The following is a 25897-nucleotide window of genomic DNA, read 5'->3' as shown; positions in this document are numbered from 1 at the left end:
TAAAACGACCTCGTTCCACTAACAGACAAACGCTAGCGTTTCATGCCCGGGAAAGCCTTCTGATAGGCGGTCCCGCTGTAAGGAAGAAAAAAAAAGAACGTTTAAAATGTAGAAGAAAAAAAAATTGAAGTAGGGTTTTGTGTTTCTGTCTTTGTGATAGAATAGTGAGAGTGAATTCGAAGTTGGTATTTGGCGGAAAAAAATTGGAGGAACCGCAAGAGCGAGGCGTGGAAGCTCCCTTTATGTTCACTCCTCATCGCCGATCACATCTCAGAAGCGGAACTTACCATAATCTCGTTCGCCTTATCTCCCTCTGCTATGGCGATTCTCCACTCGCTACTGCCCCTCCCATTATTCCTGTTCACCGAACACCGGGTAATTTATTTATTTGAATTCTTCAAATTTACTGTTACTTCTTTTCTCATTTTTTTATAAAAATTTTGAAGAGGCTGGATTGAATTAAAAACAATGGAGTTTTTCATTACTAGGTTAGTAAAGAAATTAGTCCCTTTTTATTTTCGGGTTTTGAGGAATTAATCGTTCATATGATTCTTTTTTAGACAAATGAAATTCTGTTTACCTAAAAGAATACCCTAAAATTTTTCTATTTTTTAGGTTCAGTGACTTTTTCTTCTCATTGTTGATATTCTTTGTTTTTCTTGAAGATAATGGTAGTAAACAAGGCGAACCGGGTGGCAATGATATTGGAGAGCCTGGTGAGTCGATTGTCCAAAATAGTAGCGAGCCTGCAAATTTACCGGCTCAGGGAGGAACGGTTGTTGATGCAGATTTCAAGGGTGCTGTTTTCAAGGACAGCGGATTTAGTGATACACAAATGGTAATAGATGAAATAGAGCAGATAATGCAAATAGAAGAAAGTCAGAATTTTGTGAATGGAAATGATCTGAAGGTTTGTAGTAGCACTGAAGGCACTGGTTTTCAAGATGGAGAGATTGGTCCAGAACAAAGTCTAATGAATGAGTTAGAAAATATCATGAAAGGAAATGAAGATTATGATAATAGGAATAACTGCTTGGCCACATCATTGGGCCAGAATCTAGGTGATAATTGTTTGGGTGTATCAATGAATAATCAAGAAGAGCGTATTGAACTTCCACTTGTTGTTGCAGAGGAATCTGGAACAGCTGTTCAGCCACAGGTATTTATGGAAGGTGATAATCAAAAGATTATTGAAGCCTTTGATTTTTCTTCAGACAAAAGTTTGATAGTTGAAGTTTCAAAATCAAGTGAGAAAGCTGAAGACCAAAGTTCCCTGTTGAAGAGTAATGCAATGCATGAGAAAATTGGAATTCAGCAAAAAGAGATGGAATTGGAGAAGTTTGTTAGCTCTAATGATAGAATGCCTTCTCCTGGTCAAATGGTTGAAAATGGAGAGCTTGAAGAGGGAGAAATTTTTGGTGACATTCAGCTTGTCAATGAGTCAGTTGATATACTCTTAGAGGATGCTGTAGTATCAGAAAAGAAGGGAGAGGAGAAGCAAGTAGATCCCTTTGACGATAAAGGTCTTCATTGTAATGAAGAAAGCACAGCTAATAATAAAGATTCTGAGATTACTTCCTTTAATATGAATATTGCTCAGATTGCCAATAGAGTTTCTGATGTAGAGCTTGAAGGTAGTGAGAGAGATCACATGGTGTCTGAACTTGGAAGGATGCGCAGAAAGAAAGGAACAAAACAAAGTGGAGATGAAAATCACATAATTAAATCTAAAAAGAAGGTATGATTCTAACCTGCAATTTTCTTTCCTTTAGAGGCCATCTGTAATTATGAACTTGCTTACTTCGGTTTGGTAACATCTACCAGCATTGTCCTCTTCATGAGCTTGCTTTCATGTGAGTGTTCTCTGTGATAATAAGTTGACTTGCCACTTTGATTTTCTTTGGAATGACTTTCTACGAGTCTTATACAGTTTTCCGTTTCTGAAATTAAGTAAATAAAGTATCCTCCTAGCATCAATCTAAGATTTTGACATGTGGTTGTTAGGTCATAATTTTATGGCTATCTTTTGCTACAAGATGACCAGGAGCTTTTCATAGATTTCCGCCCTTGCATTGCTTTGTCATTATTTTTGGCTTTGACCAGACTACCTTTGTTTGTCTTGTGAGGCTTCATGACATCGGATGCCAAATTTTAAAGATATTGATCCTGCTTTCATATTCAATACAAAAATAAAAAAGAAAAAGAACACACAAATATATTTTCATATGACTATATACAATGCTAGATTAGTTTCTAGGACAGGTTCAACTGATATATAATTTGTCAAAAGTAGAAGCATAAACAATGTACCCTCTCTCTCTCTCTCTCTGTCACACACTCTGTATCATACACACACACACACACATTCTCATGCTTTCACATATAATCAAGTGCATATACATGTACTGAGAGACATGAAATGCATTAGAGTGATCTATCTGAAACTTTAGTTTGAATGGTATGTGAGAGCCTATGCACTAGGTTATATCGAATTATTTTGTCATGATGGAATTGCTATGTGAGTTCTGACATGTGACAAGTATGGTTTCCTGTTATTATATGCAGAAGGATGATGGTGTCTGCAATAAGAAAAATCAGGGTTCAAATCTTGCAGAGAAGAAAGAAAAGAAGAAGGTATTGAGTATGTCTCCTTCGTCTTTTTGAATTTTTAGATGGATTCTTATTGGCTACCTTTACATCTCATGGTGCAAGTTAATTTCACCACAAACCAAATTTGCACTTATGTAGATATCTACAAATTAGTTTACATGTTTTCCATACAAAAATTTTGATGACTGTATTGGTTATATTCTCTCAATGCTCTTCAAATGTATAAATGATATTTTTGCTATGGTTCTATTGTGCAGCGAAATAAACGAAAGAAACGAGCAGAAAAAAATCAACAGCTTGGTGTTAAAAGGTTGAAACTGCAGACAGTTCTGAAACCAAAATCTGTGACTTATTGTCGCCATTATCTGAAGGGAAGATGCTATGAGGTTGTACTATTTTTAATTTTTTTCTTGTTTGATAATTATATAGTTTTTAAAATAGCTCTAGAGTTTCATTTTCAGGTAGTCCTGCTGGAAACCTTAATTATTTGATAATAGCCAACTTTTCACTAGAAATTTAAATAATTGGTTGCTTTGCTCTTAATTACAATGTTTAAATGTTATTGCTTTTCCTGTGCTGCAAGTGGTTATATTGGGCTCATCTAACTGAGTTTCTAGTTTGTGGATTATTATACCGTGCTATGTTTTTTTATGCTAGACTGACCCTAAACCATTATGGTTTCCAGAATATTCCCTTTAAATGTTCATAAACAGTTGAAATTTGATTTTATTGACTCCAAGCATACTAGAGGAAGGGGATGGGGAAGAAAATAATTCAGAAAAGTGTAATTGCACAAAAATTCTTGTCAGGGATTGGTAGTATTCTAGGATGGACTGGTGTGAAAAACCAAAGGATGAAGGGAAGGGGGAAAGAAGGAAAGGAAGTATTGTTTTTGTTTCTTTGAATTTTTTAAAACTGAATAAAGTTGCTCAAATCTGTATACTATGTTGATTTGGTCTAAATATCTTTTTTTCTCCACAGGGTGAGAAGTGCAAATACTCACATGATACAGTGCCTTTGACAAAATCCCAGGTATTGTCATTTGGCTTGGTACCTTGTTTTAATGATGCAAGTAGCTGCATTCTATTATAACTCATTGTTCAGTTTGTTGCCACTATCACCTATACAGGCTGAGTAACTTTTGTTTGTTACATTTTATTATGATGAATTGAACTATGATTGTTGCTATTGCAATTTACTTTTGGCCACACCATTGTAGTTCTGTTCATTCAACGTTTTTTTAGTAATGAATCTGTAACAACTACAAATCATTCCTAATAACTAATAGGAAGTAGGAACATAAGTCACTTAGATTTTGTGTCCTTTTTTATTTTGTTAAAAAATAAAGTCTGCTTTGTACTGGTGCATTTGTCTGACCATGTCTTTGTATTTTGTTGTTGCAGCCGTGTTCTCATTTTGCACGTCAATCATGCATGAAAGGTGATGAGTGTCCATTTGATCACCAGCTCTCCAAGTATCACTGTATCAACTACATGACCAAAGGCTTCTGCGGCAGGGGTGATGATTGTTTGTTTTCACACAAGGTAAATTTGTTCTATTACAAAAAAGCTACATTTTCAATTAGTTGATTTAGCGTGTGTGATAACCTATTTTCATTTCAGATGTCACCTGAGGGAGGTGTTGCATCATTATCAAGTGCTCGTGAACTTCAACTGAAGTCATCATTGCATGGTGATTCTGAAATGAGACTGAGTATCAGCAAAAATGTTGATGCCTCGTCCTGTTCTATCAGAGCTTTTTCTCAGAAAAGCAAGGAACAAATTGTGGCAGGGACTCCAACTAAAACACCTGATCTTGCATGCAAAGGGGTCAACTCTCTTTTTGTTTCAAAATCATCTATGGCTGAATCAAGTAAACTTAATCGTGGCAGCTCATCTCAAAAGATGAAAGAAAGTGGCGAAGTTGGGATTCAAAGTAATCTAAGCACATCAGGTGTCAATAGTCCTTGTGCTTCAAAGCCATCTCTGAAGATGAACAAAAGTGGCAGACTTGGGATTCAGGCCAATCAAAGTGAATCAGGAACAATTCAAAATGTGAATGATAGTTCAACGAGAAAAACAGAAGTGGTACCAAGAGGTATAAATTTTCTATCATTTGGAAAATCTTCTTTAGAAGATACCACTAGCAAAGTTAGTTTGGCATTAAATAGGGGAGTTGGATGTAAGCAACATCCCAGTGAAAACGAAGGCGATAGAGGTAAACTCAGCAACCAGACAACCCAAAGTACATCTAGTACAGATCAAAAGAAAACTCATCCAGCAGTGGTGCCACTGGGAATAAATTTTCTCTCTTTGGGAAAATCAGGTAACTCTAGAAGTAATGAAGCTAGCATGCCTTCCAGTTCAGATATTGTTAACAATGGATCTCTTCAGAAGAGTAATTATGCATCTGATAAACGACGTAACTCTAGTGAAATATCATATAGGTCACCAGTTTCTCCACAAACTTCTGGTCAATCCTCAGAGTGGTTATCACATAAAAACACACCAAATACAGCTCAGAAGGCTATCATTTCTACTCTAGCATTTGCAAAAAAGTTTGATGATGTCAACAGTCAATCTTTTCATGAAAGCCAACATTTGTCTGATAAACAATACAGCTCCAATCCAATCCCGTGGAAGATGGCAGCTTATCCGCTTGCTTTGGGTCAATCTTCAGAGAAGATTTCACATAAAAACACACCAAACTCAGTTCAGAAGGCACTGATGTCTACTCTAGCATTTGCAGCAAAGTTTGAGTCTGGAATGAAGAAAAATCAGTCTGCTGTCAGTACTGGGGTTAAGAGTGAAACAAGGGATAGCAGAAACGATGAAGGTTCAAAAAGTGACTTGGCAGAAACTTCAAAGCTTTTGGATATTTTGTCTAGCGTTGGCAGGAAAATAAAGCAGATGTGATCGCTTATGTTATAATGGGTGGTATGGATAAAGCATTTGAAAAATGGGTTTTGGTTTGGGGGTTGGGGTGGGATTATACATGGTTATTTTGGTGTGAATAAGAACTGATTAAATCTATAAAATGGGAAGGCTGGTTAGTTGTGTCTGTATATCTACCGTTATATAGCATTCATTTCAGTTATTTCCAGTGCCAATTAAGTAGGTGAAGCATTTAATAAGTTTCATTAGTTTCTGCTGTCAGTTAACAGGGTAGGGGCTAACTGTTGAGCATAACAATTCATGGTATAGCTGGGTTATCATCGCTGCCGCTTTACCAATTGATGGAGGTGAAATACTTCTTTTCCCTTGAAATTTATAAGTCTTAATCTTCTTCCTCCAAATTCTAAAATCTGGGCTTCCAGTAAAATTCTCAGGTTGCCCCGTTTAGCCTCTGTTATTCAGTGAGGTTACTTCTTGCAGTGAGCAGCCTAAGAATCTCAAGTTTTGCCAATCTCCTTTTGGCTAAATATCTATAACACTAGGGTGCGCTTAGTGAATATGAAATCTCATCCTCATTAGTTCCTTATGTTTTATTCTTTGATTTAGTTGAGCCTGGGTTCTCATAAGTTACTGACTAGCAAACTGAGCAAATTTAGGGGAAAAACATGTCATGATTTCATTTCCTTCAGCGAAGGCAAGTTAAATTAATTGCATATTGATTTTGCTGTACGAAGTTAGCTTATGAATGCATTGCCTTATACAACAAAATATATGACATTATAGATGAGAAAGAAGTCATAGAGTAAATCACTTCAATTTGAAGGAAAACTACCCAAGTTACAGTAGGGATCTCTATTCTCTTAGCATTCGTTCTATCAGTTTTGAGTCTGTAGCATATGTCTCTCATGAGAAAGATTAATCTTTTTTCTCTTGTATTTTCGGTTTTATCTTTTTGGCTTTAAGCAAGTTTGCAGGTTTCTGTAGATATTGCATTTCCTGACCAAATGGAACCAAAGAATTATTGAACAGCTTGAGACTACGGATCTCTTACTTTTCAGATGTTGTAGCCTAATAATCCAAGTAGTCTTGGATCTGATGAAGATGGTAAAAGGTTTCCATGTCACTATTGTCTCTGGTTTCGGGAACCAAAAATGAATTTGATCTGTACAAATGCTAAACTACTTATTTGAATTATGTTCAGCTGTGTGCATGTGAATGATTCTACTCACTGTGGAGTCAGGAGTGCATGGATTAAGGAAGGTGGAGCCGTCTGCTTTTAATTTGAAGAAAATGCATTATTACCCTTGGCAAAGGCTAAGAAGCCTTCTTCTTGGTGTAAGGTTGGCCCATCTTGTTTGATATTTATGAAAAGCGAAGCCTCCTTCACCCAAAAGTGTGAAAATGCTAAATCATATAAAAAGGATCAAATGTCCATTTTATCAAGTTCTTTTTCCCTTTTTGCTTTTCATTCACAGATTCAAATTTTTTTGAATCTCTCGGATTAAACTAAGTTCTTCTTTTCCATCGTGAAGATCATGAATTCAAACGTTTTCCCTCTTAGAGATTTGTCTCTTTTGCTAATTGACTATGATCCTCACTTATCGAAGAACCACTGTGCCAAAAATCACGGTTCATTTGTCAAATGTTAATGTGCTGAAAGTTGAAACTACGTGAAATGGATGGTGTCAGTTCGGGTACGCTGCACGACCCTTTTCTGCAGGTTGTCCCCCTCCAAGACAATCTTATATAATTGAGAAACAGATGGTACAAGAAAACAGGGGGATTTTACCAGAGATGGTAACTTAACACCTAATGCTTTATATCATTAGTACACACAAACACCCTTATTTATCGCAGTAATTCACGTTACTCTATCCCTCAAAGATTGATACATGTGGCCTAGACTTAGGTGTCATTGGAGAAGAGCCAATTTGACGGAGAAATAAGTAGGCATCATCCATCAAACATGATGACATGGCCATGGCAATGGGATTGGTAGGCATCAAGGCATTACCCGATCAGACCAGGCCAGAGAAGTTGATGATGTCACACAAATTTAACTTTCTGACTTTGAAGCATCAAACCACTGCTTCTGCTGCCCTTTGTTTATGAAATTGGTCCACACTGTTTGCAGGAAAGCTCAATCAAGAGGCTCATGTGACTTTGCTGCTTGTAATCAAATCTGGGCCCCGCCCACAACTCCTTGTTATAATTACAGTTAATGAGGGAAAATAAAAAAAAAAAAACAAAAAATATTGGAAAACTCAAAATTTTTTTTGGCCAATAAGAACACAATTTAATGTACAATGATTAGCCTATATCTTGATGTAATATTAGGTCTGAATATTTTCTAAACTACTGCTTATGTTTTGATCAACAAAAGTTGGTTTGATAGATCACGGCTGCAAAGGCAGGAAAGCATATCAGCGGTCGGTGATCTTGCAAGACAAAAGAAAAGATGGGCACGTTAGCATAGCCCAAGTGAAATTAACCGCCGCAAAGGAAAACGACCGGTTCAGTAACTTCACTGAACCGGATTCCCCTTCAACAAGCCTCCAGCACCCATCTATAAAAACCCAAAAGCCCAATGCCATTTTCCTCTCTGCAAAATTCCTACACACCAAAGAAAAGAAGCATAGTTTAATCCAATCACAACAACCAAATTCTGTCTGTGAACAATCAACATGACCACTTCCGTGAAGAACAACTTCCTACCTCCTTCTTTGATCTCCAATCTCCAGCAAGTTCTGATATCCCGAAACGACGCCGTGGAACACCAATCCACCAACTCCTTCGACTCAACCTCCTCATTATCTTCCCGTTCACGAAATGCCAAGCCAAACACAGCGAACGTGGAGCCAGATTGCTCTAAGCCAGTGCTTCTGATCACCAATGGTGAAGGAATCGATTCACCCGGCCTCACTTTCCTCGTTCAAGCTCTGCTCTCCGACGGTCGCTTCAGTCTCCACGTCTGCGCTCCTCAATCGTCAGTTTGTTCAAAATTTCAGCGCATCTTTTCTTTTAAACTATAGATACAATGTGGTTTAATGACGTAAACTTTTTCTTAGTTTTGAACCAGATCAGAGTGAATCTTAGCAGAGGCCTGTTTTTTCTTTGCAGGGATAAATCGGTTGCCGGTCATTCCGTGACGGTGCGTGAGACGGTTGCTGTATGTTCAGTGGAAATGAACGGTGCCACTGCTTTTGAAGTTTCAGGTAACTCTGCAGTTGAAATGAAAAACAAAATGTAGTAAAAAGTAAATTCTACAGTCACAAAGAGACTTTTGTGTAATTAACAATTGAATGTACTTCAAGTAAGTAAATATGATATTAATGTTACATGTGACTGATTCAAAATCACACCATGTGGCCGTCATATTTTGTACATAACCTTTGTAAATCAGTCATTTATTTCTAACATGTAATTGTGTTCGTTTTATCATTGTGGTTTACCGTGTTTAGTCTACGCCTTCTGGATTTCATTTGGTAGAGATTATGAAAGATGAAATTTGTTTCCGGTGTTCATGATCAGGAACTCCTGTGGATTGTGTCTCGTTAGCTCTGTCCGGAGCATTGTTTTCATGGTCGAAGCCTGTTTTGGTATGCACTTTTTAATTGTTGCTTTGAGAATTGAGATTGTGCATGTTTCGGAATCAATGCTTTTCTTATAGTTGTATGTTTTTTTTTTATTGTTTGTATCTATAGTTGATTAGTGGAATTAACGGAGGATCCAGCGGTGGCCGTAATATGTAAGTGATATGTTGTCTTCATAGCCTGTGCCCTGTCTTCCCGTTATTTTGTTAGATCTTTTTGTTAAATTTGATGGCCATTGTCTCAAATCTAAGTTTTTTACTTTGCAATGTACATGAATTATTACTATTAGGTATTACTCAGGAGCTGTTGCTGCTGCTAGAGAGGCACTAATTTGTGGTGTGCCATCTCTTTGCCTGTCATTCAACTGGTAAATATTAGTATCTTCTTTCTGAATTTTAGTATTTTCCAGTGTTTTGTGGATCAATGATGAATTTATGTTTATAATAATTTTAGGAAGAAAGAGGTGAGCTGTGAAAGTGATTTGAAGAATGCGGCCAATGTCTGTTTGCCTTTAATATTCGCAGCTGTAAGGGATATTGAGAGGAGAAATTTCCCGGAAAGTTGCTTAATGAATATACAAATCCCTTCTTGTCCCCTAGCAAACAAGGTAAACCTTTGCAGTAAAATATAGTTACTCTGACTTCCATACTGAAAATTTAAGATAAACAGGTCGAAAGAGTTGCTGCTTGCAAATATGTAGAGACAGTTCAAACTCCCTGGTCACTTTTACTTATTTGTACGTTGGGAAAGCAATCTGGATGATGTATTTCTTGCTGGTGTGACAAGTTAATGAGTAAAGTTGGAATAATACTGTAAATAAATTAGGCATCTATAGATGGTTGAAGCCAAGTAGAAGTATATTACATAAGCTTGAATTTGGTTTAATGACAGTTATATCAATTCTCAAATCTACCATTTTCTTTCTAATTGCAAGCAGGTTCATATATTGTTTGCACAATGTGTGTTTCACAGGGATTCAAATTGACCAGGCAGAGCCTATGGAGGTCCCCTTTAAGCTGGAAAGCTGTGTCAGCAAATAGGCATCCTGCTGCTGGCCAATATTTGTCTAATCAGCAAAGCCTTGGTATTAAACTTGCACAACTCAGTCGAGATGCATCTGCAGCCGTAAGTATCTGTTACATTAAAAAATGCTCCGGGGTCTAATTTGATCTTTGCTTTAGCATTGGTGCTTTAAATGGCCCACTTTTTGGATTTATCAGGGTGCAGCAAGGCGTTTGAACTCACATAGGCAGAATGTTGAAATTGAATCTGTTGGTATTGCTGGAAAACTGAATGGCCAACAAACAATCAAAAAATACTTTCGCTTAGAGGTAAGCAAAAAAAAAAAAAATTATTGCTACAATTTAGCAATCTGTCAAATCCGCTATTTTTAGTATTCATTACTTTTTAAAGATACGAAAGCAAATAATCTGCATTCTGCAAGCATTTGATGTTGAAGCTACTTTCTGCAGTGCTCCCCCACTCCCTATCTCTTTCACAGAATTCCTTAATGGCTGCATTATTTTAGCTTTAGCCATACGCATCTATAATCATTAGTTTATACATTTGCATTTAAGCAGGTCTTGGAAAAGGAGACAGAAGATGCAGATGATAATCTAGATTTTAGAGCAGTAGAAGACGGATATGTGAGTTGGAATTGTCCTTCTGTCTAAAACTGATCTTCATCCATCTTTTCTTCTTAATGGCTTATTTGGTCTTATTTTATTGGATGGCATTGGCAGGTTGCTGTAACTCCCTTATGTTTATCATCAACCGATCAATCCAAGATTGAAACACAGGTTTCAAACTGGATTACAGTTGCACTTGGCAGGAGGCAATGAAGCCAAGTTTCCCCTGCCAGTAGTACCTGGTAGTTAAACTTGTGCATTCCATTTCTTAAAATCCAAAAAAAGATCCAGAAAAAAAAAAGCATGTCCCATTGTGTATCAGATGGGTACGGCGTACGGCGACAGCTACAAAAAAAAGGAGTGATTTTCGGTTTGTGTAATATGCGGGCTCTACCTCTACGCCTTCCCGTTAATTTCTATGTTGCCATGCGCTAAAATTGCCTGGCAATTCATGTCTCCTGGGCTACAACAAAGGTGCTTAATTATCAAAAAAAAAAAAATTACTTGTTTGGACTGGATAACATGCATCTTTTATTTAATCAACTGGTGTACCGCCTTGGATGAAAGTGGATTTTCAGTCCATTGATTCGAGGGGTTGGTCAGAAAATGTTCCGTTATCCTTCTTATCGGAGTGTATGTGTTTTATCTCTTCCATTCTCTTTCCACCTCTTGTTAACTTTATTACAAGAGAACCGTCTGCTTTTTATGGATAGCAGCCTTTGCCAAACTGCTTAAAGCTTAGAACTCAAAGTCTAATATCTATGGGTTTATTTAGAGATATATACAGTACCAGTATAATTTTCATGAAAGATGATTTAAGCACTTTTGAATTTTAATTCTCTTTTTTGGACTATAATGTATTAAAAGACATACTAGTTTAGTTTCAAAAAAAGAAAAAAAAACAAACTAGTAGTTATTTACTAAGAGACAAAGCGAGGTATCGGAACGATCATCATCAGATGAGGAGTACGGTGAAAGACTCCGTGCCCAGTCGGTCTGCCTACCTATTTCCCTCTCGGTGGGTAATGGGCACGATAAACTCTCTTCAGTCCTCATCATCTCCAATACAAATTTAACAAATGCCTCATCTCTCAATTTCTAGAGAGAATTCTTTGCCGACCCTTTTTTTTTTTTTCTTTCTAAGACTGAAAATTTAAAGAAAATTCGGTGTACTTAATAGCAATTTTCTTTTCTAATAGTACAGTATATAAAGTAGTAGACTAGGGGTATTAAATAGACGAAAGAAAGGAAATTGATGGAGCAAAGGCAAAATCTGGCAAACAACATACTTTAGTAGGTGACAGTAGATCAAGGCATTGTCGTATACCTCAATCCATTTCTTACTTAAAAAATATAAATAAAAGCTTGAAGCAAAAAGAGGCTGCTTTAGCCTAAGCATGCAAATTAGGGGACTGATCAACTTATGGTACTTCTATGTACCAACAAGGCTCTGCTCCTTTTTTTCATTAAAATAATTCAAAATTCATTTTTAAAAACCACGCTCTATGTTTTTAAGCTTGGGCCCAACCCATCAAGCAACTGCCACTCGGTCATCGGTGCCACCTGCACGGTTCCCATCGATATTAGTGTGCTGATGTGCTTCGAAGCTTTTTTACCCAAAAATACCGCCACCGCATCACTCGAAAACGTGGCAAGATTATATTGGCTTCACTTTATATACCATTTTGTACGCCAAAGGCTACACAATCTTTTTTCTTCTTCGAAAGAAGGGAAGACTACGCAAAATTAATGCTTTGTGGTCGAACCCAAAAACGGCCAACGGTTAGGACACTTTGATGGATAGGAATGCCGACACGTGGCGAGCATGCAGAGGGAAGACCGAACGCTTGTCGTGTAGCGACCGCATGATCATGTCCGCTCACAATCCCCCTCGACGAGATCGGACTGCTAGGAGGCGGGGATTGCACCGTGAAGATTTGGAGATAACAATCGCAGACTGTACTCAGCTTCCCCCAACAAAAAAATAGAAAAAAGACTGACACGATGCTGCATGCAAAAAATTCCCCATCTTTCACAGAAAAAACGACAACAAGTTCACCATAATCTTCTCCATTCATCCACGTGGCGTCATCATATTGGGAAATATTGATTTAGAAGGGGGGTGGGGGACTGAAAATAGAAGAGAACATAGGGGTTTGGATTAGGTGGAGACAAGGAAGGATAGCTACAAATGGCGAAAAGGACGAAGAGCGATGAAACGTGGCAATATCTCTTAAATCACCTTTGGACACGATATATATTCAGCTCAGAAGACTGCCACTGTCTCCTCCAAGTTTCCTTCCCTTTATTTCTTCTTTGTTGCCGTACCCACTTGAAAAACCTCTAAGAAAAATAAATATTCTTCCAAAAGAAACAAAGAAAATGGTAGTACCTGACAGTGGAGGTGGAGAAGAAGGCTTTGGTTTGAGCTGCACGACATCGATGCTGAAAGAATCGAAGAAAATGGAAGATGAACCAGACAATGAGAATCAAAGCGAGTCAAATATTGTAGTCAAGGAAGAGCCAGTGGCGGCGCCGGCCGCGGTAACAGAAAGTAGCGCAGCCACTTGCGGCGGAGAAGATCAGGTGGCTTTGTTGAAATCAGTTAAAGAGGAACACGGAGAGGAAGATGATGAGGAAATGGGAATGGTTGATGATATGATGAACGGTGGGGATTGCAACAAAATCAGTAATAATGGGTCGTCTTCCTCTAGTTCATCGGATGTTTCGCCGAATCCGATAGAAGGGTTGCACGAGTCGGGTCCTCCGCCGTTTTTGAGGAAAACATTTGAGATGGTAGAGGATCCGGAGACCGACCCGATTGTTTCCTGGAGCGTGAACCGCAATAGTTTCATTGTTTGGGATTCTCATAAGTTCTCTGAAAATCTCCTGCCCAAGTATTTCAAGCACAAGAATTTTTCCAGCTTCATCCGCCAGCTCAACACTTATGTAAGTAGTTTTACCCCTTTTTCTCAAAATTTTGCTGCCTTTTTTTTGAACTTTTAATCAACTACAAAATGTTTCTTTTCCTTTTAGGGGTTTAGGAAGATTGATTCAGATAGATGGGAGTTTGCGAATAAAGGGTTTCAAGGAGGAAAGAAGCATTTGCTGAAAAACATTGAGAGAAGAAGTAGATATAATAAGCAGCAACAGGGAGGAGTTATTTGTGCTAATAGTTCAACTAGTTTTGGATTGGAAACTGAGCTTGAGATTCTAAAGAAAGATCAGAGTGCTTTGCAATTGGAAGTTTTGAAACTGAGACAACAACAGGAAGAGTCAAATCATCAGCTGAGTGTTTTTGAAGAGCGGATTCGGTTTTCTGAGTGTAGGCAGCAACAAATGTGCAATTTCTTTGTTAAAATAGCTAAATTTCCTAACTTCATTCAGCAACTGATTCAGAAGCGGAAGCAGCAAAAGAAAGAGCTTGATGAGGGGGAATTTAGCAAGAAAAGGAAATTGCTTGAGACACAAGTCACAAAGAGCTTGCCTGAGGCTATGGGGACTGACCAAAGTGTCAAGTGTAGCAACCAAGTTGATCAGGAGAGATTGGAATCAATGCAACCTGATGAGTTCTCAAAGTATTTGCCTGATGGTATGGAGAACAACAACCAAATGGAGAATGAGTTTTCGGCTTCCATGGAGGATGGGTTGTGCTGTTCCCTTCAGGATCAAAAGAGCAGTGTGCCAGAAATGTCATCTGTCTATCATGTTATGTCTGAAAACCTACTAGGGGAAAGCTCAATTGTAGACAATGTAACAAATGAAGAGCTATCAGTGAATGATTCTAAGATTTATCTTGAGTTGGAGGATTTGATCAATTGGAAGCCGTGTAGCTGGGGTGGATTTGCAAGTGAGCTGGTGGAGCAAACTGGCTGTGTCTGATCCACGCCTTCACTAACCAAATGGTCTGTATCTTAACTGCTCTTGTTATAAATTAATGGTAATAATTATTTATGGTTTCTATCTTACTGTAAACGCCAATGGTTGCAGGAAGTTGAATGGCTGCTGCTGCCTTTCGTTTTTTCTTCATCCATGATAGCAAACTGTCTCAAGAGCTAAAAATGAAATGGCTCTTCCATGAATCTTGTTGAAGGCTTGAAGCTGATGGGAACAAATGTTCATACCACGGTGACATTTGCCCTGTTAGAAATGTTCATATTTTTCTATATTTCCCTTTTTTCTTTCCTTAATTGCCTCTTCTTTTTACTACTGTTGTCCTTTAGGTTGTAAAAATTTCTACCCTATACCATATATACAACAACCTGGTTCTTTTGGCATTGAATACCTCTTCTATTTCTGCTATTTCACTTTTTTAAGTTGAAATCAAGGTGTTGCATATTTGATGCTTAGCTTACATGAAAGCAACCTGTGGATTTTATACCTCACTTGTTACCTAGTCCATATATGCTGTCTTTGTTATTCAGTTGTTTGTGATTGTTCGCAACAAGTGTATGGAACTTTTCCTAGCTTTAGTCACTCAATTTTCTACCCTTCCAAATAGAAATTTGTTTAGATAACTAATTAACCACGTTGCTGGCAGCTGCACTGGTGGGGCAACTTGTGGTGCTGTTCACTAATATTAGGCCACCCTAGACTTTAATATAGCAGAAAATCTCTTCCCAAAAAAGGTGTTTTTCCCTTTTATAGTGGATTATTGTCCTTCAAAGTCTAATACGTGTCTTATTCAATTTAACCATTCTTTATTCTATTTTAAAATTTCCTAAGATGAGATTATAACTTTATTTAATATAAAATATTACTTGGCTATAATGATTAGAACTTGTAAACAACTGCTTTTGATGTGATTGTTGAAATTTTGTTGTGACGATGACGGTTCTTTCTATTCTCAGACTAGTAAATCCTGGAATAATCCCTCAAAAAGGGTCGGATAAGTACTGCGTAAAATAATTGAAATTTGTTCATATCAGTAAGCAAATAATTTAATTGATATTGTAAAGCTTTTTTCATGATTTGATCTTCGCTAGAAGGTTCAAACCAACCAATGTCTGCTCAAAGCTTTGCCTCGAGTTAGACGATGGTGGGTAAGATTTGGAAGTGGCTAAAGGGTTGTCAGAGGGGAAGGGAAGACCGGCAAGTATTTAGCATAATCTGAAATCTAACCAAGAGCTAAATAGCGTCTAAAAGTGGAAGCGAAGTCGATTGAGAACTGGGAAGCAATCACGACGCTTTTAGGCTATTAGGGGCTTCATCCAATTGGGTTTCAACTGCTTTTAAAACAGGTTGGATTTGTGGGCCGGCCATTTAATTCTTGGACAGGCAATAAATCATTAATCTTGTCAGAAATATTATACAATTTTCTACATTCCATTGCTAGTCTATAAATTTATGTGGTGACAAATTATAATTTATCACTCATTAATAAAATTTTAAATTTTTTGTAGGATTAATTAATTCAAGTTTAAACTACATTACTTAAGTAATGGTTTAATATTTTATCATAGAAAAAAGTAATAATTTAACATTGAACCTATACAAAAAGCAAAAAGTTTTTAAAAAAAAAAGAAAAAAGAAAGAAAAGAAAAGCAAATTAACCGTATCTTTTGTCCACATCTTCCTGTGATCAATGATGTTCTAATTTATAGTATACAAAGCAAAAACCCAAAAAATAACCAAAGGTCAAAAAGAAACGGAATTATTATGATACAACTACAAAAGATTGCATTAGGCCTATGGTCTAACCGCCCCTACCACTACCAGTTAGCTTACCATTAGGTCTGCTCACCCCTATTGACTTTGATGAAGAAGAAGATGAGATGGTTGATCTGTCAAACTCTACTTTATCCTCATTGAATGCCTTGCTCAGTACATCTTGGAGTTCCACGTACCTTTGCTTTTTAACAAGTCGCTCCTCTGGAGTGTCATTTCCTCCGCATGCTAGCTGAGATAAGTCGTCAGCGTCCATGATCTTGTTCAGCACTTCTGAGCAACGAGGGAAAAAGCGTTTGCCGAGCTCCACTGCCACAGAGAGAGGGGGTTAGAGTAAATGCAGTTACTCATCAACATGATGTTTATTCAAATTTTTCCAAATTAATGTCAATATGCTAGTCTGACGCTCAAAATCTACAACTCCTGAAATAGCTTACCAGGACATTACACTGGTTCATCATGTGATTCTTTGGCAAGGAGAAACCCAAGAAAATGAATTGGGGCATTAACAGGAAAAGAGAAAATATTGATGTAAAGCATCAGTCGGTACCTGTTCTAGAAAGTGCTTTCAGCCTATTTAGATGCTCCTCCTGAATTCTAAAAGGTGCCTCATTCAAGTCCACAGTTGTTCTTTGGGCATCATTTAATTTGTTGGAATTGATGCTGGCTAATGTGAACTCAGATGTTCCATCCACTTTAGCAATGTCCATCGCAACTTTTGCTTCCATGGGGAAAAGAAGTTTTGCCAATCCAACTGCAAAATGTAAGGTAACTAAGAAATCGATAACATAACCATCACTTTTCAACAACAATAAGAAATATGATGGAGAGTTCAAAATTAGATATAGGTAGAGATGCTTCCAGGGTTGCAAATAACTTGGGACCGCATCAGTAGAGAAGAAGGACAAACTTAAAACCCCCAATCCTCTGACTCTATGATATGGCCAGTGAACCTCTGGCTTAAATCATTAACAATTCATAACGAAGTAGAAGGTGTTAATGGTTTTGAGTCCAGAGATGAAACGCTGACTTAGCACAATACATTTTTCAACAGAAAGATATCCTAGCATAAATTTGCCTAGGCTTTCTTTTAATTTTGTTGTTTCCACCAATTGACATATTCACCAGAGACAGAGAGATATCTCTTTTCAACAACCAAACTACCTATCTATCTAATAAAGAAAGATCAGAAACTCTATGCTGATATTGTGGAAGAAAATAAGGCAAAAACATACCAAGCTAATATTTACAATTCAAAAGAAAAGAAAATTAATGGCAAGTTTTGTACGGGGAATAGCTAAGCCATTCCTCCCTCATTCCTTGCTCATTTTTATTCTCTTGTTTGGTTGGTTTTTGAGGTGAGGAAGAATGGCTACACCTCAAAATCTTGGCTTGACCAGTCCCCACCTCCCCATGTTAATAACTATTCCATGACTATGGAATAGAGTCAAAAATTTATTGGACAGAAATATCTTTATTTATTGAAAATAATTACAACCTACAAATGTAAAATGAAAATAAAGAAAAAAGTAAAAAGAAATTAAACTAAAAAATTATATTAATAATTTAATAATAAACTATTAATGTTTAAATTTTTAATGAAAATAGAAATCAAAAGATTAAAAAATGAAAATACAAATAGAGAAAAAATAAAAAGAAATTGGAAAAAAATCATAATAATAATTTAATAATAAATTTTTAAATTTTTAATGAAAATAAAATTAAAAGATTAAAAAAGAAAAATATTATTAAATTATAATAAAAGGTAATTTTGTCATTTTATCATTTATTCTTTAATTTAATTTTTTCAAAATTATTCCTACCACTCAAACATTAGAAATAAGTTATAATAACAATTCTTACCCTATTCCATTCCATAAACCAAACTACATAATAATCATTCTATTCTATTCCTTCTTTATTCTATTTCCACAAAATAATTATTCTATTCTATTCCATTCCATTCTGCGAACCAAACATGCTATAAGAGTAGTGGAACTATGCTATCATTAATTTTCTTTTAATTCTTCTCTAATACTATATAAAAAAAAAAAATCTCATTTTCACGTTTACTGAAACCATTCAAGACAGGGTTATAAATAGGGCACAGTTAGACAATGCGGTCTACATTGCCAACCCCATGTGTACGGAGAGAAATAACTCGGTTTGCTCTTGTTCTAGTTATTGTTATTCTTCTCTGTTTAATGCGATCAGTGATTAAGGAAAAACCACATCTATGTGGCATTCAGATTTTCAACTAATGACCTAAACCAAAGAACGAATGAATAAATCAAGCATAGACAAACTTGCAGTAGTCGAGAGAGAGAAGAGAGGAGTTTCATACTTTGATTTAGAAGAGCAAGAGAAAAAGAGAATTTTGGTGTGCAATAATTTCACTGTGTTAAGTATATAGTACTATTATAATAGTCAGGTAATTGCCTTAATTCCCTTTGCATTGGTCTAACATTTCCTATGATAATAGGTGTGGTCAGCATTTCCTTGCAACGCAAAAGCACATTGTTCACTCCGTCGAAGTTGTTATTTTCCATTCTGGTTCACAAATTGCAATACGTTGCTATTCTCTACCGACTTTTGGTCTGTATAAAACTATTTTGTTGGACAAGTAAATATGACTGATTGAAGCCCACAGCATCACCTGCATGACTACTCACCGGTAAAAACACATATTGGAGATTCAAAGGAAAAACCAAAGGGCTCCTTACTGCAAAATCATAGGTTGAAACTATAAAGAAATGGGAATTCTAATGGCTAAAAACCTGACCATTTGAAGAAAGTAACTGAGAAGGACCATCCAAGATAAAGCAGCTAGCATGAAAAGGAAAAGGATTTGAATATGATCTGAAAATTACCTCTATTTTCAAGATACAATAATTTCATCCGTAGATCATCACCAGCCATGGCAAGAGAAAGAGAAGCTTCTCCAAGCAATGGATCTCTTCTTTCTGCCTGCTCCAGTATCTCAACGCACAAACGGTCCTTTGGAGAAGCCTTTCCTTCCTCAGTAGACATATAGTAATCTGCAGCCCTGGTGAGTCGCTTTGAGATCTGAAAAGCTTTCCTACCATCTAGGGTGAGATCAGATGGCCGGGCACCTTTGGTTAAAAGAGATACTATAATCTTAGGCTCTTTCCTCATTGCCGCAACATGCAACACAGTGTATCCCCTTGAGTTTCTACGGTTAACATCAGCAAGTCCAAGGTCAAGTAATTCAGTTGTGGTCTTCGCATCACAGTATGCCACGGCATAGTGAAGTGCACTTGCCTCATCTAAATTAGTATGACCCTCTTTCAGTAGCATTCTCACTAATTCAACATCATCCGAATCCAAAGCACGATGTATCCTCTTCACATGTTTATCAGGAAAACCTGTGTTCTCAGGCTTGTCCAAACCAAGTTCCAGACGGGAATCCATGATTTGTTTCACAATGTGATAAGGCAAGGCCTTGTCAAGTGTTACAATATCAACATCAGATTTTACAAGAGTCTCTATACACTTTGCCAGCAATCTTTCACAAGTATTACCGCACATATTTGCAACATAAAGAACCACCAATATATCATCCATTTCAACCTTGTCGATAATGTCTAAAAGATGCCTCTGGAATCAAAATCAGAGCACAAATTAAAAAAAAAAAAAAGCAAAATCTTAAAATAAGCAAACAACTCAAATATAACATTCATTCAAACATTACTTAAAGCATACATTCTGTTGTTCACCACAAAACATACTCCTTTGCTTTTTAAAGGAAAAAGCAAATAGCAAAACTAAATATGAATCGAACCCTGAAAATCAAAACTTGCAAATTGTTATAGGGATTAGTTTTGACAAAAATTACTGGAATGTATAAAGATAATAACATCATAACCTTTTTTTCCCCAAACTATATAATTCCTCACAAATTTACAAATTCGTAGTATTACTCTATAATTAAGACTTAAACATGATTGAGAAAGGCTAAAAACATGAGTAGTTACTGACCTGATAAAGGGAAATCAATTCAGAGACCTGAAAAGTAAAAGCTGCGTATAAAACTTCAGCCACGAAATCAACAGCCGGCCTGCAAGCCAAGTGGGAGCAATCATCGTCAACGCAAACGCAAACGCCTCTCGGCAACGATCTCACTCTTCCACTATACAAGTAAGCCAGAACCGCAACAAGAGAATCATAGCCAATCTCATAGTCCCTAGCCAACTCTTTCAGCTCGAACTTAGCTCCTCTATCTTTTAGCCCCGAAAACACGGTCTTGAAAACGGAACTCCTCGCCGATAAAATGCAGCGGTGGACGGGGACTTCACGGCCCGAGGAAAGCCCAATTTTGGCATCGGAGTATAAGGAATCGGAGTCCGTTGATTCGAAAACGGACTCGAGGTTTCTGGAAAGAATTTGAAGAGCTGCTATGTCGGGAGTGTTCAACGGTTCTGATGAAGCGAGCGTTTCGCTGTTGGTTGCTGCCGCGATGCAGCACGTGCTGCTGTTGTTGCTGATTTCGTTTGAATCCGAAAAGCCATTTCTGTTATCCATAAGGAAAAAAAAAAAGGAAAACTATTTGAGACTCAAAGGCATTTCTGTTGGTAGCTGAAGAAGAAACGGTTCAGAGAGACGGAGGATTCTGCGATGGAAAAGGGGGCTTTGAGTTGTGGAACTAAAGGAAAAGGAAATTGAGAGAAACCGCCATGGATTACTGAGAGGAAAGAAAGTCAAAGGACAGAGAGAGAGGAAGAGCTAGCTTCAGCTGGGAAAAGGAACATGGGTGTGACGAACAAGTTATAAAGAAACATAAAGAGGAAGAGTTAGATACTTTTGTTAGATTGTTCTCTTCATTTGCCCTCTTTTTAAGGTTGCCTTTTTCATTATCATAGGAATCATGGATTCATTTTCCCCCGGCTTCACGTCCGTACATCAGGATCACCGCATTTTTGCCCTTTTTCTCATCTTCCTTCTGAATCTGGATTTAACGGCTAGGATTTATTCTCAGAACCAACCATTAGCATTAGGCCACTTTTCTAGTATATTAAAATATCGTGTTTTATACGAAGTCGTCGGGGGTTTTGTGCTGTACTGTACATATATGATAACAGCTCAAAGCTGAAGGTTCTGTTGCGGTCCTTGTCACGTTCCGTCAGTCTTTTCAATTTTTTAAGCCATAGTTTTTGCTGTGCAATCGTCAGTGACCAGGGTCACCTGGACATTGGCTTCGCTTGAATTTGAAACGTTCTAGCCAATCCCAACGTATTCAATTCTTATACTTCAATCCAAAGAGTCATCAAATATTGTTTTTTTTCCAATCATTCACCATTGGGTTTCCAATGAATCCAAAACTTAGACTAAAATTCAGTGATGGGGAATTAAACTAGAAAGGAGCATAACAGAAAACTGAGACCAATGCCACAAAGATTCCATTTTACTTCTCTTTTTGTGGGGAGCAGTAATTGATGGAATTGATGAGCTCCAATCATGCTTACGATGATTCATTGAACAGAGAGGTGCATGTGCATTTAAGGAAACAATCGTGGGAGCCTGATGTAATTGAAATGGCTGCAAAATTTGACTTTTGTCAGCAAGCAGAGCTGGAAATATCTCAATCCAGCAGCATGAATCTGTCAAAATTTACCTCAAACGTAATGTCAAGGCAAGCTTGACAAGCCATGTTGGCATTTATCTTCAACTTTCTTAACAATGATTGTACGTGACCACATCTTGTTAGGGAGCAGGTAAAGGGCTGCTTTAAACACACAGGATTACATAGTATAACCTTTAGTTTATGATTAGAAAGACCTGTATCAAATCCAGGAATCAAAATGGAATGAAAAATGATGCTAACGAATATTAGTATATAATCTGTGGATGGGATGAGTGAGACGAATATTGCAGAGAACCAGTTAACTCTATGTAAAATACTTCCAATAATGAACGCACCGAAATTATATGCAGCGTCAACAAAGATACAGAAATGAAATGGAAAAAACAATGGATTCACCAAATTCTTGAAACAATCATTGACGAATGGCAATTTTCACAAATAGGCAAGAACCATCAGAACTATACAAAAAGTTTGGTATTAATCTCTCTTGCTACCCCAAGGATGGCATAGTTTTTCCAACCCCATTCCCATGCAGTGCCTAAATCCCCCATCTTCCTTCGGTGAGGAAACAAAACCTTTTGATTCTGTCGTCGGATGGATTGCTCCAACAATAGCTTCAATTTCTTCTTTTGGTCGCTCAAAAACATTAGGCGCTTTAACTTCATTCAGTGGAGTGGTCTCATCAATGTCATCATTCCTCCCATGAGTTTCTTTGTGATGCTGATGTGGTGACTTCTCATGGTGCAAGATTGCTTCAATCTCTTCCTTAGCTCTTTCAGTCAAATTGGGGGCCTCGATACCATTTCCTGCCAATGTAAGAAATAAAAAAGCACGTATAGCGCTGAAGAAGTTTCTCATCATAACCTTATAACTATCCAGAGCTTGAAAAAGATATCTAAGAAATAAGCATAAGCCAATAGACTAGCAAAGAACCTGGTTTCTTGTGTTTCGATTCTGCCTTGGGGGAATGGTCCCTGAAAATTCAGTGTGATGTTAGATTAAGTATCCAGAAAAAGGACCCCTTAAAAGTTCAATATTTTATTCTCATATTCAGTTTATCAGATTCCAACCTCTTATCATCATGAGTGTGAGACTCTTTCTTGTGATGGATTGTTTCAACAAGAGCCTCAATCTCCTCCTTTGCTCGTTCAAACACATTAGGTGCCTTCACATCATCCAATGGGGTGTTTTCATCAATATCATTACGCTTTCCATGAGTTTCCTTATGGAAATGTACTTTTCCGGTATGAATCACTGCTTCAATCTCTTCCTTAGCTCTTTCAATCAAATTGGGGGCCTTGGCACCATTTTCTGCCAACAAAAAGCAGAGCACATATAGCACTAAAGTTCATCATCGTAGCCCTTAAAACTATCCAGAGCTTGAAAAAGATATTTAAGAAATAAGCATGAGCCAAAAAACTAGCAAAGAACCTGGTTTCTCATGGTTCAATTCTGCCTTGGTAGAATGGTCCCTGAAAATTCATTGTGATGTGAAATTAAGTATCCAGAAAAGGCACCCTCATTTGACTCTCAATTTCCATTCAAAGGAGAAATATTAGATTCCAACCTTTCATCATCATGAGTGTGAGACTCTTTCTTGTGATGGATTGTCTCAACAAGGGCCTCAATCTCCTCCTTTGCTCGTTCGAACACATTAGGCGCTTTCACATCCTCCAATGGGGTATTTTCATCAATATCATTACGCTTTCCATGAGTTTCCTTATGAAAATGAGGTATTTTTCCGGAATGAATCACTGCTTCAATCTCTTCCTTTGCTCTTTCAAATATATTAGGTGCTTTTACATCCTCATCTCCTATCATCACAAATATAGTTTATAAATCTCAATTAGACTTCAAACAAAGTTCAATAACTGTACAAACATTATATGGCACATAATGCATTCAATATGATCAATCAAAACGACCACTAATATATTCAGCCATGGAAAGGTGCAGAACACCAGCAAAAAGATTATGACAAATTGAAGAACACCACAATTGCAGAGCACGAACAAGGAAACAAATGCACTCCTGGTTTCCGATGGTATGGCAGAGAAAACAAATTGGAAAATCAAAAGAGACCAATAAAATTCCACCCAAAGATCACAAGATTTCAATTTTACTCAGATGTTGTCCTCTACAGTCGAAACCAAATACTCTCACATATTCAAGATATCATTGCCATTTGTTTGCTGAGATTTCTCAACAACCAGACAGAGAATAGTTTGATGAAGATCGAAAAAATCAGACTCAAAAGAGGGCTAGTCACATAAGAAACAAATCAACACTTTTTCTTCTAACTTTTGTCATTTAAATTCATGATCCATTCAGTAAAAGACAAAAAGGGGAGGAGGAAGGACTTGACTGTTGTCAAGAATGGACGTGATTGGGGGAAAGGAAAATCTTACCTGACCGCGAGTGCGGCGGGTTTGGCTTCTGATCTGCCATTGCAATCGTGTCTGAGATTGGGATTTGTCCAAATGTGATGTAAGTTAGGATTGGATGGTTTGAAGAGCAGGCAGTTCGCGAAGACAATGGAATCAGGTGTTTTTGCGCCTACCAGACTGGACTGAGCAGAATCAGCTTTGTTGGCCCCACTCGAAGAAAAGTAGTAGTAACAATGGAACTTTACCGTAACCTACCATTCACAAGTTGACAACTGTACTTCCTTGGTATGCCATTGATTTAAAACAGCTCTGTTTTTAGGGGGAAGAATTTGATTTTGGGCTTTGGGGTTTGAAGGGTACAGCTTACAAGGGTCAACTATTAGGCTCATTTGGACTCCATTGGACTTTTCTATTAAAAATATTATAATACCCAAGATTTGTTGGTCCACCAGGCCTTAAAAGGCCTTCTTTCTTTTGTCACAAATGCATAAAAGAAGCAAATAGTATGGCAACGTATATAACTTAGTATTCAGGTTGGTAGAAGTAAAGACACGAAATGCTCTTTTCTCTTCTTTCGTATTAGAATAGATTTGCATCTCTAAGGGGGAAAAAAAGAAGGTAATGATATTGACATTCAATGCTTTCCAATGCCAACAAGTTAAAAACAAACCACATAAGAGGTGCCCAATTTTGGTTAATTATTATTTTTAAAGTATTATTTATAGGAAAATTACATCAAAGGTGTTCCAAGCGCAAAATCACTAGGGGTGTTCCAAGTGCAGAAGCACTAGGGGTGTTCCAAGCACGAAAGCACCCAAAGAGTTCCAAGCGTGGAAGTGCCCAAGGAGTTCCAAGCGTAGAAGCGCTCAGGGGTGTTCCAAGAGTAAAAGCGCCCAAGGATGTTTCATGTGTGAAAGCACCCAAGGGTGTTCCAAATGTGGAAGCGCTCAGGGGCGTTTCAAGTGTAAAAACATCCAAAAGTGTTCCAAGTGTAAAAGTGTCCAGGGGAGTTCCAAGCCCAGAAACGTCCAAAGGTGTTCCAAGTGTTGAAGTGTCTAGGGCGTTCTAAGCACAGAAGCGCCCAGGGCGTTCCAAGCGCAGAAACACTCAAAGAGCATTACAAGCACAGAAACACGCAGGAACAAGTATAGAATAGCTATTTGTACGAAAAAGTGAAAGTAACTCAGAATAAGTGGCAGGTTCATGAATTACTTTCACATTTGGGATGTTCTAGAGAGTTTGACTTGGTGGCTCAAATATAGAGATAGTTAAGAGGACTTCTTTTTAACTTTTCCTTGAAGTACATGTGCTTTACCCTTTTCTCTTTCCTTACTCCTTAAAAATATATGTGACACACTTTCAAATGCTACTGCTCCATTTATCCATAACTTACGCCCATTACCTAATTACGTGATCATTCTTTTAGTATCTTGTAAATCATTCTTTAATTGTTTTTCCATGACAAGTAAGGGTAGGCGACGATCAGTTGCAACCGAGCAATCGATCGAAACCATCA

At 37.5% G+C, this 25897-nt stretch overlaps 5 protein-coding genes across 6 annotated transcripts; 3 read left to right on the top strand and 2 right to left on the bottom strand.

Annotated features, from left to right (window-relative positions):
- Positions 1-86: 86 nt before the first annotated feature.
- Positions 87-5674, top strand: EMB1789 (CCCH-type zinc finger family protein). 2 transcript variants are annotated; one of them, XM_088809430.1, is made up of 8 exons: positions 87-375; positions 666-1738; positions 2566-2634; positions 2868-2996; positions 3592-3642; positions 4014-4154; positions 4233-4277; positions 4314-5674. In XM_088809430.1, the coding sequence occupies exons 1-8, from the start codon at positions 243-245 to the stop codon at positions 5523-5525; spliced, it is 2853 nt and encodes a 950-aa protein (XP_088665556.1). In that variant the 5' UTR covers positions 87-242; the 3' UTR covers positions 5526-5674. The 2 variants fall into 2 exon arrangements, with proteins under 2 accessions (XP_088665556.1, XP_007012797.3); XM_007012735.3 differs by having other exon boundaries at positions 88-375; positions 4233-5674.
- Positions 5675-8095: 2421 nt separating this feature from the next.
- Positions 8096-11177, top strand: LOC18588375 (uncharacterized). The gene is made up of 10 exons (XM_007012732.3): positions 8096-8490; positions 8625-8719; positions 9036-9103; positions 9209-9252; positions 9387-9464; positions 9551-9704; positions 10070-10222; positions 10318-10428; positions 10678-10743; positions 10840-11177. Exons 1-10 carry the CDS (start codon positions 8189-8191, stop codon positions 10936-10938), a joined length of 1170 nt encoding a protein of 389 aa, XP_007012794.3. The 5' UTR covers positions 8096-8188; the 3' UTR covers positions 10939-11177.
- A 1822-nt stretch (positions 11178-12999) lies between these two features.
- On the top strand, positions 13000-15007 carry LOC18588373 (heat shock factor protein HSF30-like). The gene is made up of 3 exons (XM_018126666.2): positions 13000-13674; positions 13762-14630; positions 14716-15007. The coding sequence occupies exons 1-2, from the start codon at positions 13108-13110 to the stop codon at positions 14605-14607; spliced, it is 1413 nt and encodes a 470-aa protein (XP_017982155.2). The 5' UTR covers positions 13000-13107; the 3' UTR covers positions 14608-14630; positions 14716-15007.
- A 1246-nt stretch (positions 15008-16253) lies between these two features.
- On the bottom strand, positions 16254-21350 carry LOC18588372 (BTB/POZ domain and ankyrin repeat-containing protein NPR1). Its single transcript, XM_007012728.3, has 4 exons — positions 20392-21350; positions 19263-20010; positions 16943-17146; positions 16254-16701 (listed from the first exon to the last, which is right to left on the bottom strand). Exons 1-4 carry the CDS (start codon positions 20932-20934, stop codon positions 16421-16423), a joined length of 1776 nt encoding a protein of 591 aa, XP_007012790.3. The 5' UTR covers positions 20935-21350; the 3' UTR covers positions 16254-16420.
- Positions 21351-22292: 942 nt separating this feature from the next.
- Positions 22293-24566, bottom strand: LOC18588371 (DEAD-box ATP-dependent RNA helicase). The gene is made up of 6 exons (XM_007012727.3): positions 24403-24566; positions 23562-23808; positions 23426-23466; positions 23065-23305; positions 22928-22968; positions 22293-22800 (listed from the first exon to the last, which is right to left on the bottom strand). The coding sequence occupies exons 1-6, from the start codon at positions 24440-24442 to the stop codon at positions 22472-22474; spliced, it is 939 nt and encodes a 312-aa protein (XP_007012789.3). The 5' UTR covers positions 24443-24566; the 3' UTR covers positions 22293-22471.
- Between the last annotated feature and the right edge of the window lie 1331 nt (positions 24567-25897).

The sequence above is a fragment of the Theobroma cacao genome, chromosome 9 (genome assembly GCF_053813885.1).
Source record: "Theobroma cacao isolate CCN51 chromosome 9, ASM5381388v1, whole genome shotgun sequence".
Taxonomy (NCBI): Eukaryota; Viridiplantae; Streptophyta; class Magnoliopsida; order Malvales; family Malvaceae; genus Theobroma; species Theobroma cacao.
Note: the sequence above shows the minus strand (reverse complement) of the source record. Positions and strands in the feature narration are given on the sequence as shown.

Coding starts and splice junctions, on each gene's coding strand:
- EMB1789 (XM_007012735.3), top strand. CDS start 243: ATGTTCACTCCTCATCGCCGATCACATCTCAGAAGCGGAACTTACCAT. Junction 376..665: donor TCCTGTTCACCGAACACCGG/GTAATTTATTTA, acceptor TTTTTCTTGAAG/ATAATGGTAGTAAACAAGGC. Junction 2,997..3,591: donor TGAAGGGAAGATGCTATGAG/GTTGTACTATTT, acceptor TTTTCTCCACAG/GGTGAGAAGTGCAAATACTC.
- LOC18588375 (XM_007012732.3), top strand. CDS start 8,189: ATGACCACTTCCGTGAAGAACAACTTCCTACCTCCTTCTTTGATCTCC. Junction 9,465..9,550: donor CTTTGCCTGTCATTCAACTG/GTAAATATTAGT, acceptor TAATAATTTTAG/GAAGAAAGAGGTGAGCTGTG. Junction 10,429..10,677: donor AAAAATACTTTCGCTTAGAG/GTAAGCAAAAAA, acceptor GCATTTAAGCAG/GTCTTGGAAAAGGAGACAGA.
- LOC18588373 (XM_018126666.2), top strand. CDS start 13,108: ATGGTAGTACCTGACAGTGGAGGTGGAGAAGAAGGCTTTGGTTTGAGC. Junction 13,675..13,761: donor TCCGCCAGCTCAACACTTAT/GTAAGTAGTTTT, acceptor TTTTCCTTTTAG/GGGTTTAGGAAGATTGATTC.
- LOC18588372 (XM_007012728.3), bottom strand. CDS start 20,934: ATGGATAACAGAAATGGCTTTTCGGATTCAAACGAAATCAGCAACAAC. Junction 17,147..19,262: donor ATTGTATCTTGAAAATAGAG/GTAATTTTCAGA, acceptor TACATTTTGCAG/TTGGATTGGCAAAACTTCTT. Junction 16,702..16,942: donor GAAAGCACTTTCTAGAACAG/GTACCGACTGAT, acceptor TCTCTGTGGCAG/TGGAGCTCGGCAAACGCTTT.
- LOC18588371 (XM_007012727.3), bottom strand. CDS start 24,442: ATGGCAGATCAGAAGCCAAACCCGCCGCACTCGCGGTCAG. Junction 23,467..23,561: donor CACACTCATGATGATGAAAG/GTTGGAATCTAA, acceptor ATGAATTTTCAG/GGACCATTCTACCAAGGCAG. Junction 22,969..23,064: donor CACACTCATGATGATAAGAG/GTTGGAATCTGA, acceptor CTGAATTTTCAG/GGACCATTCCCCCAAGGCAG.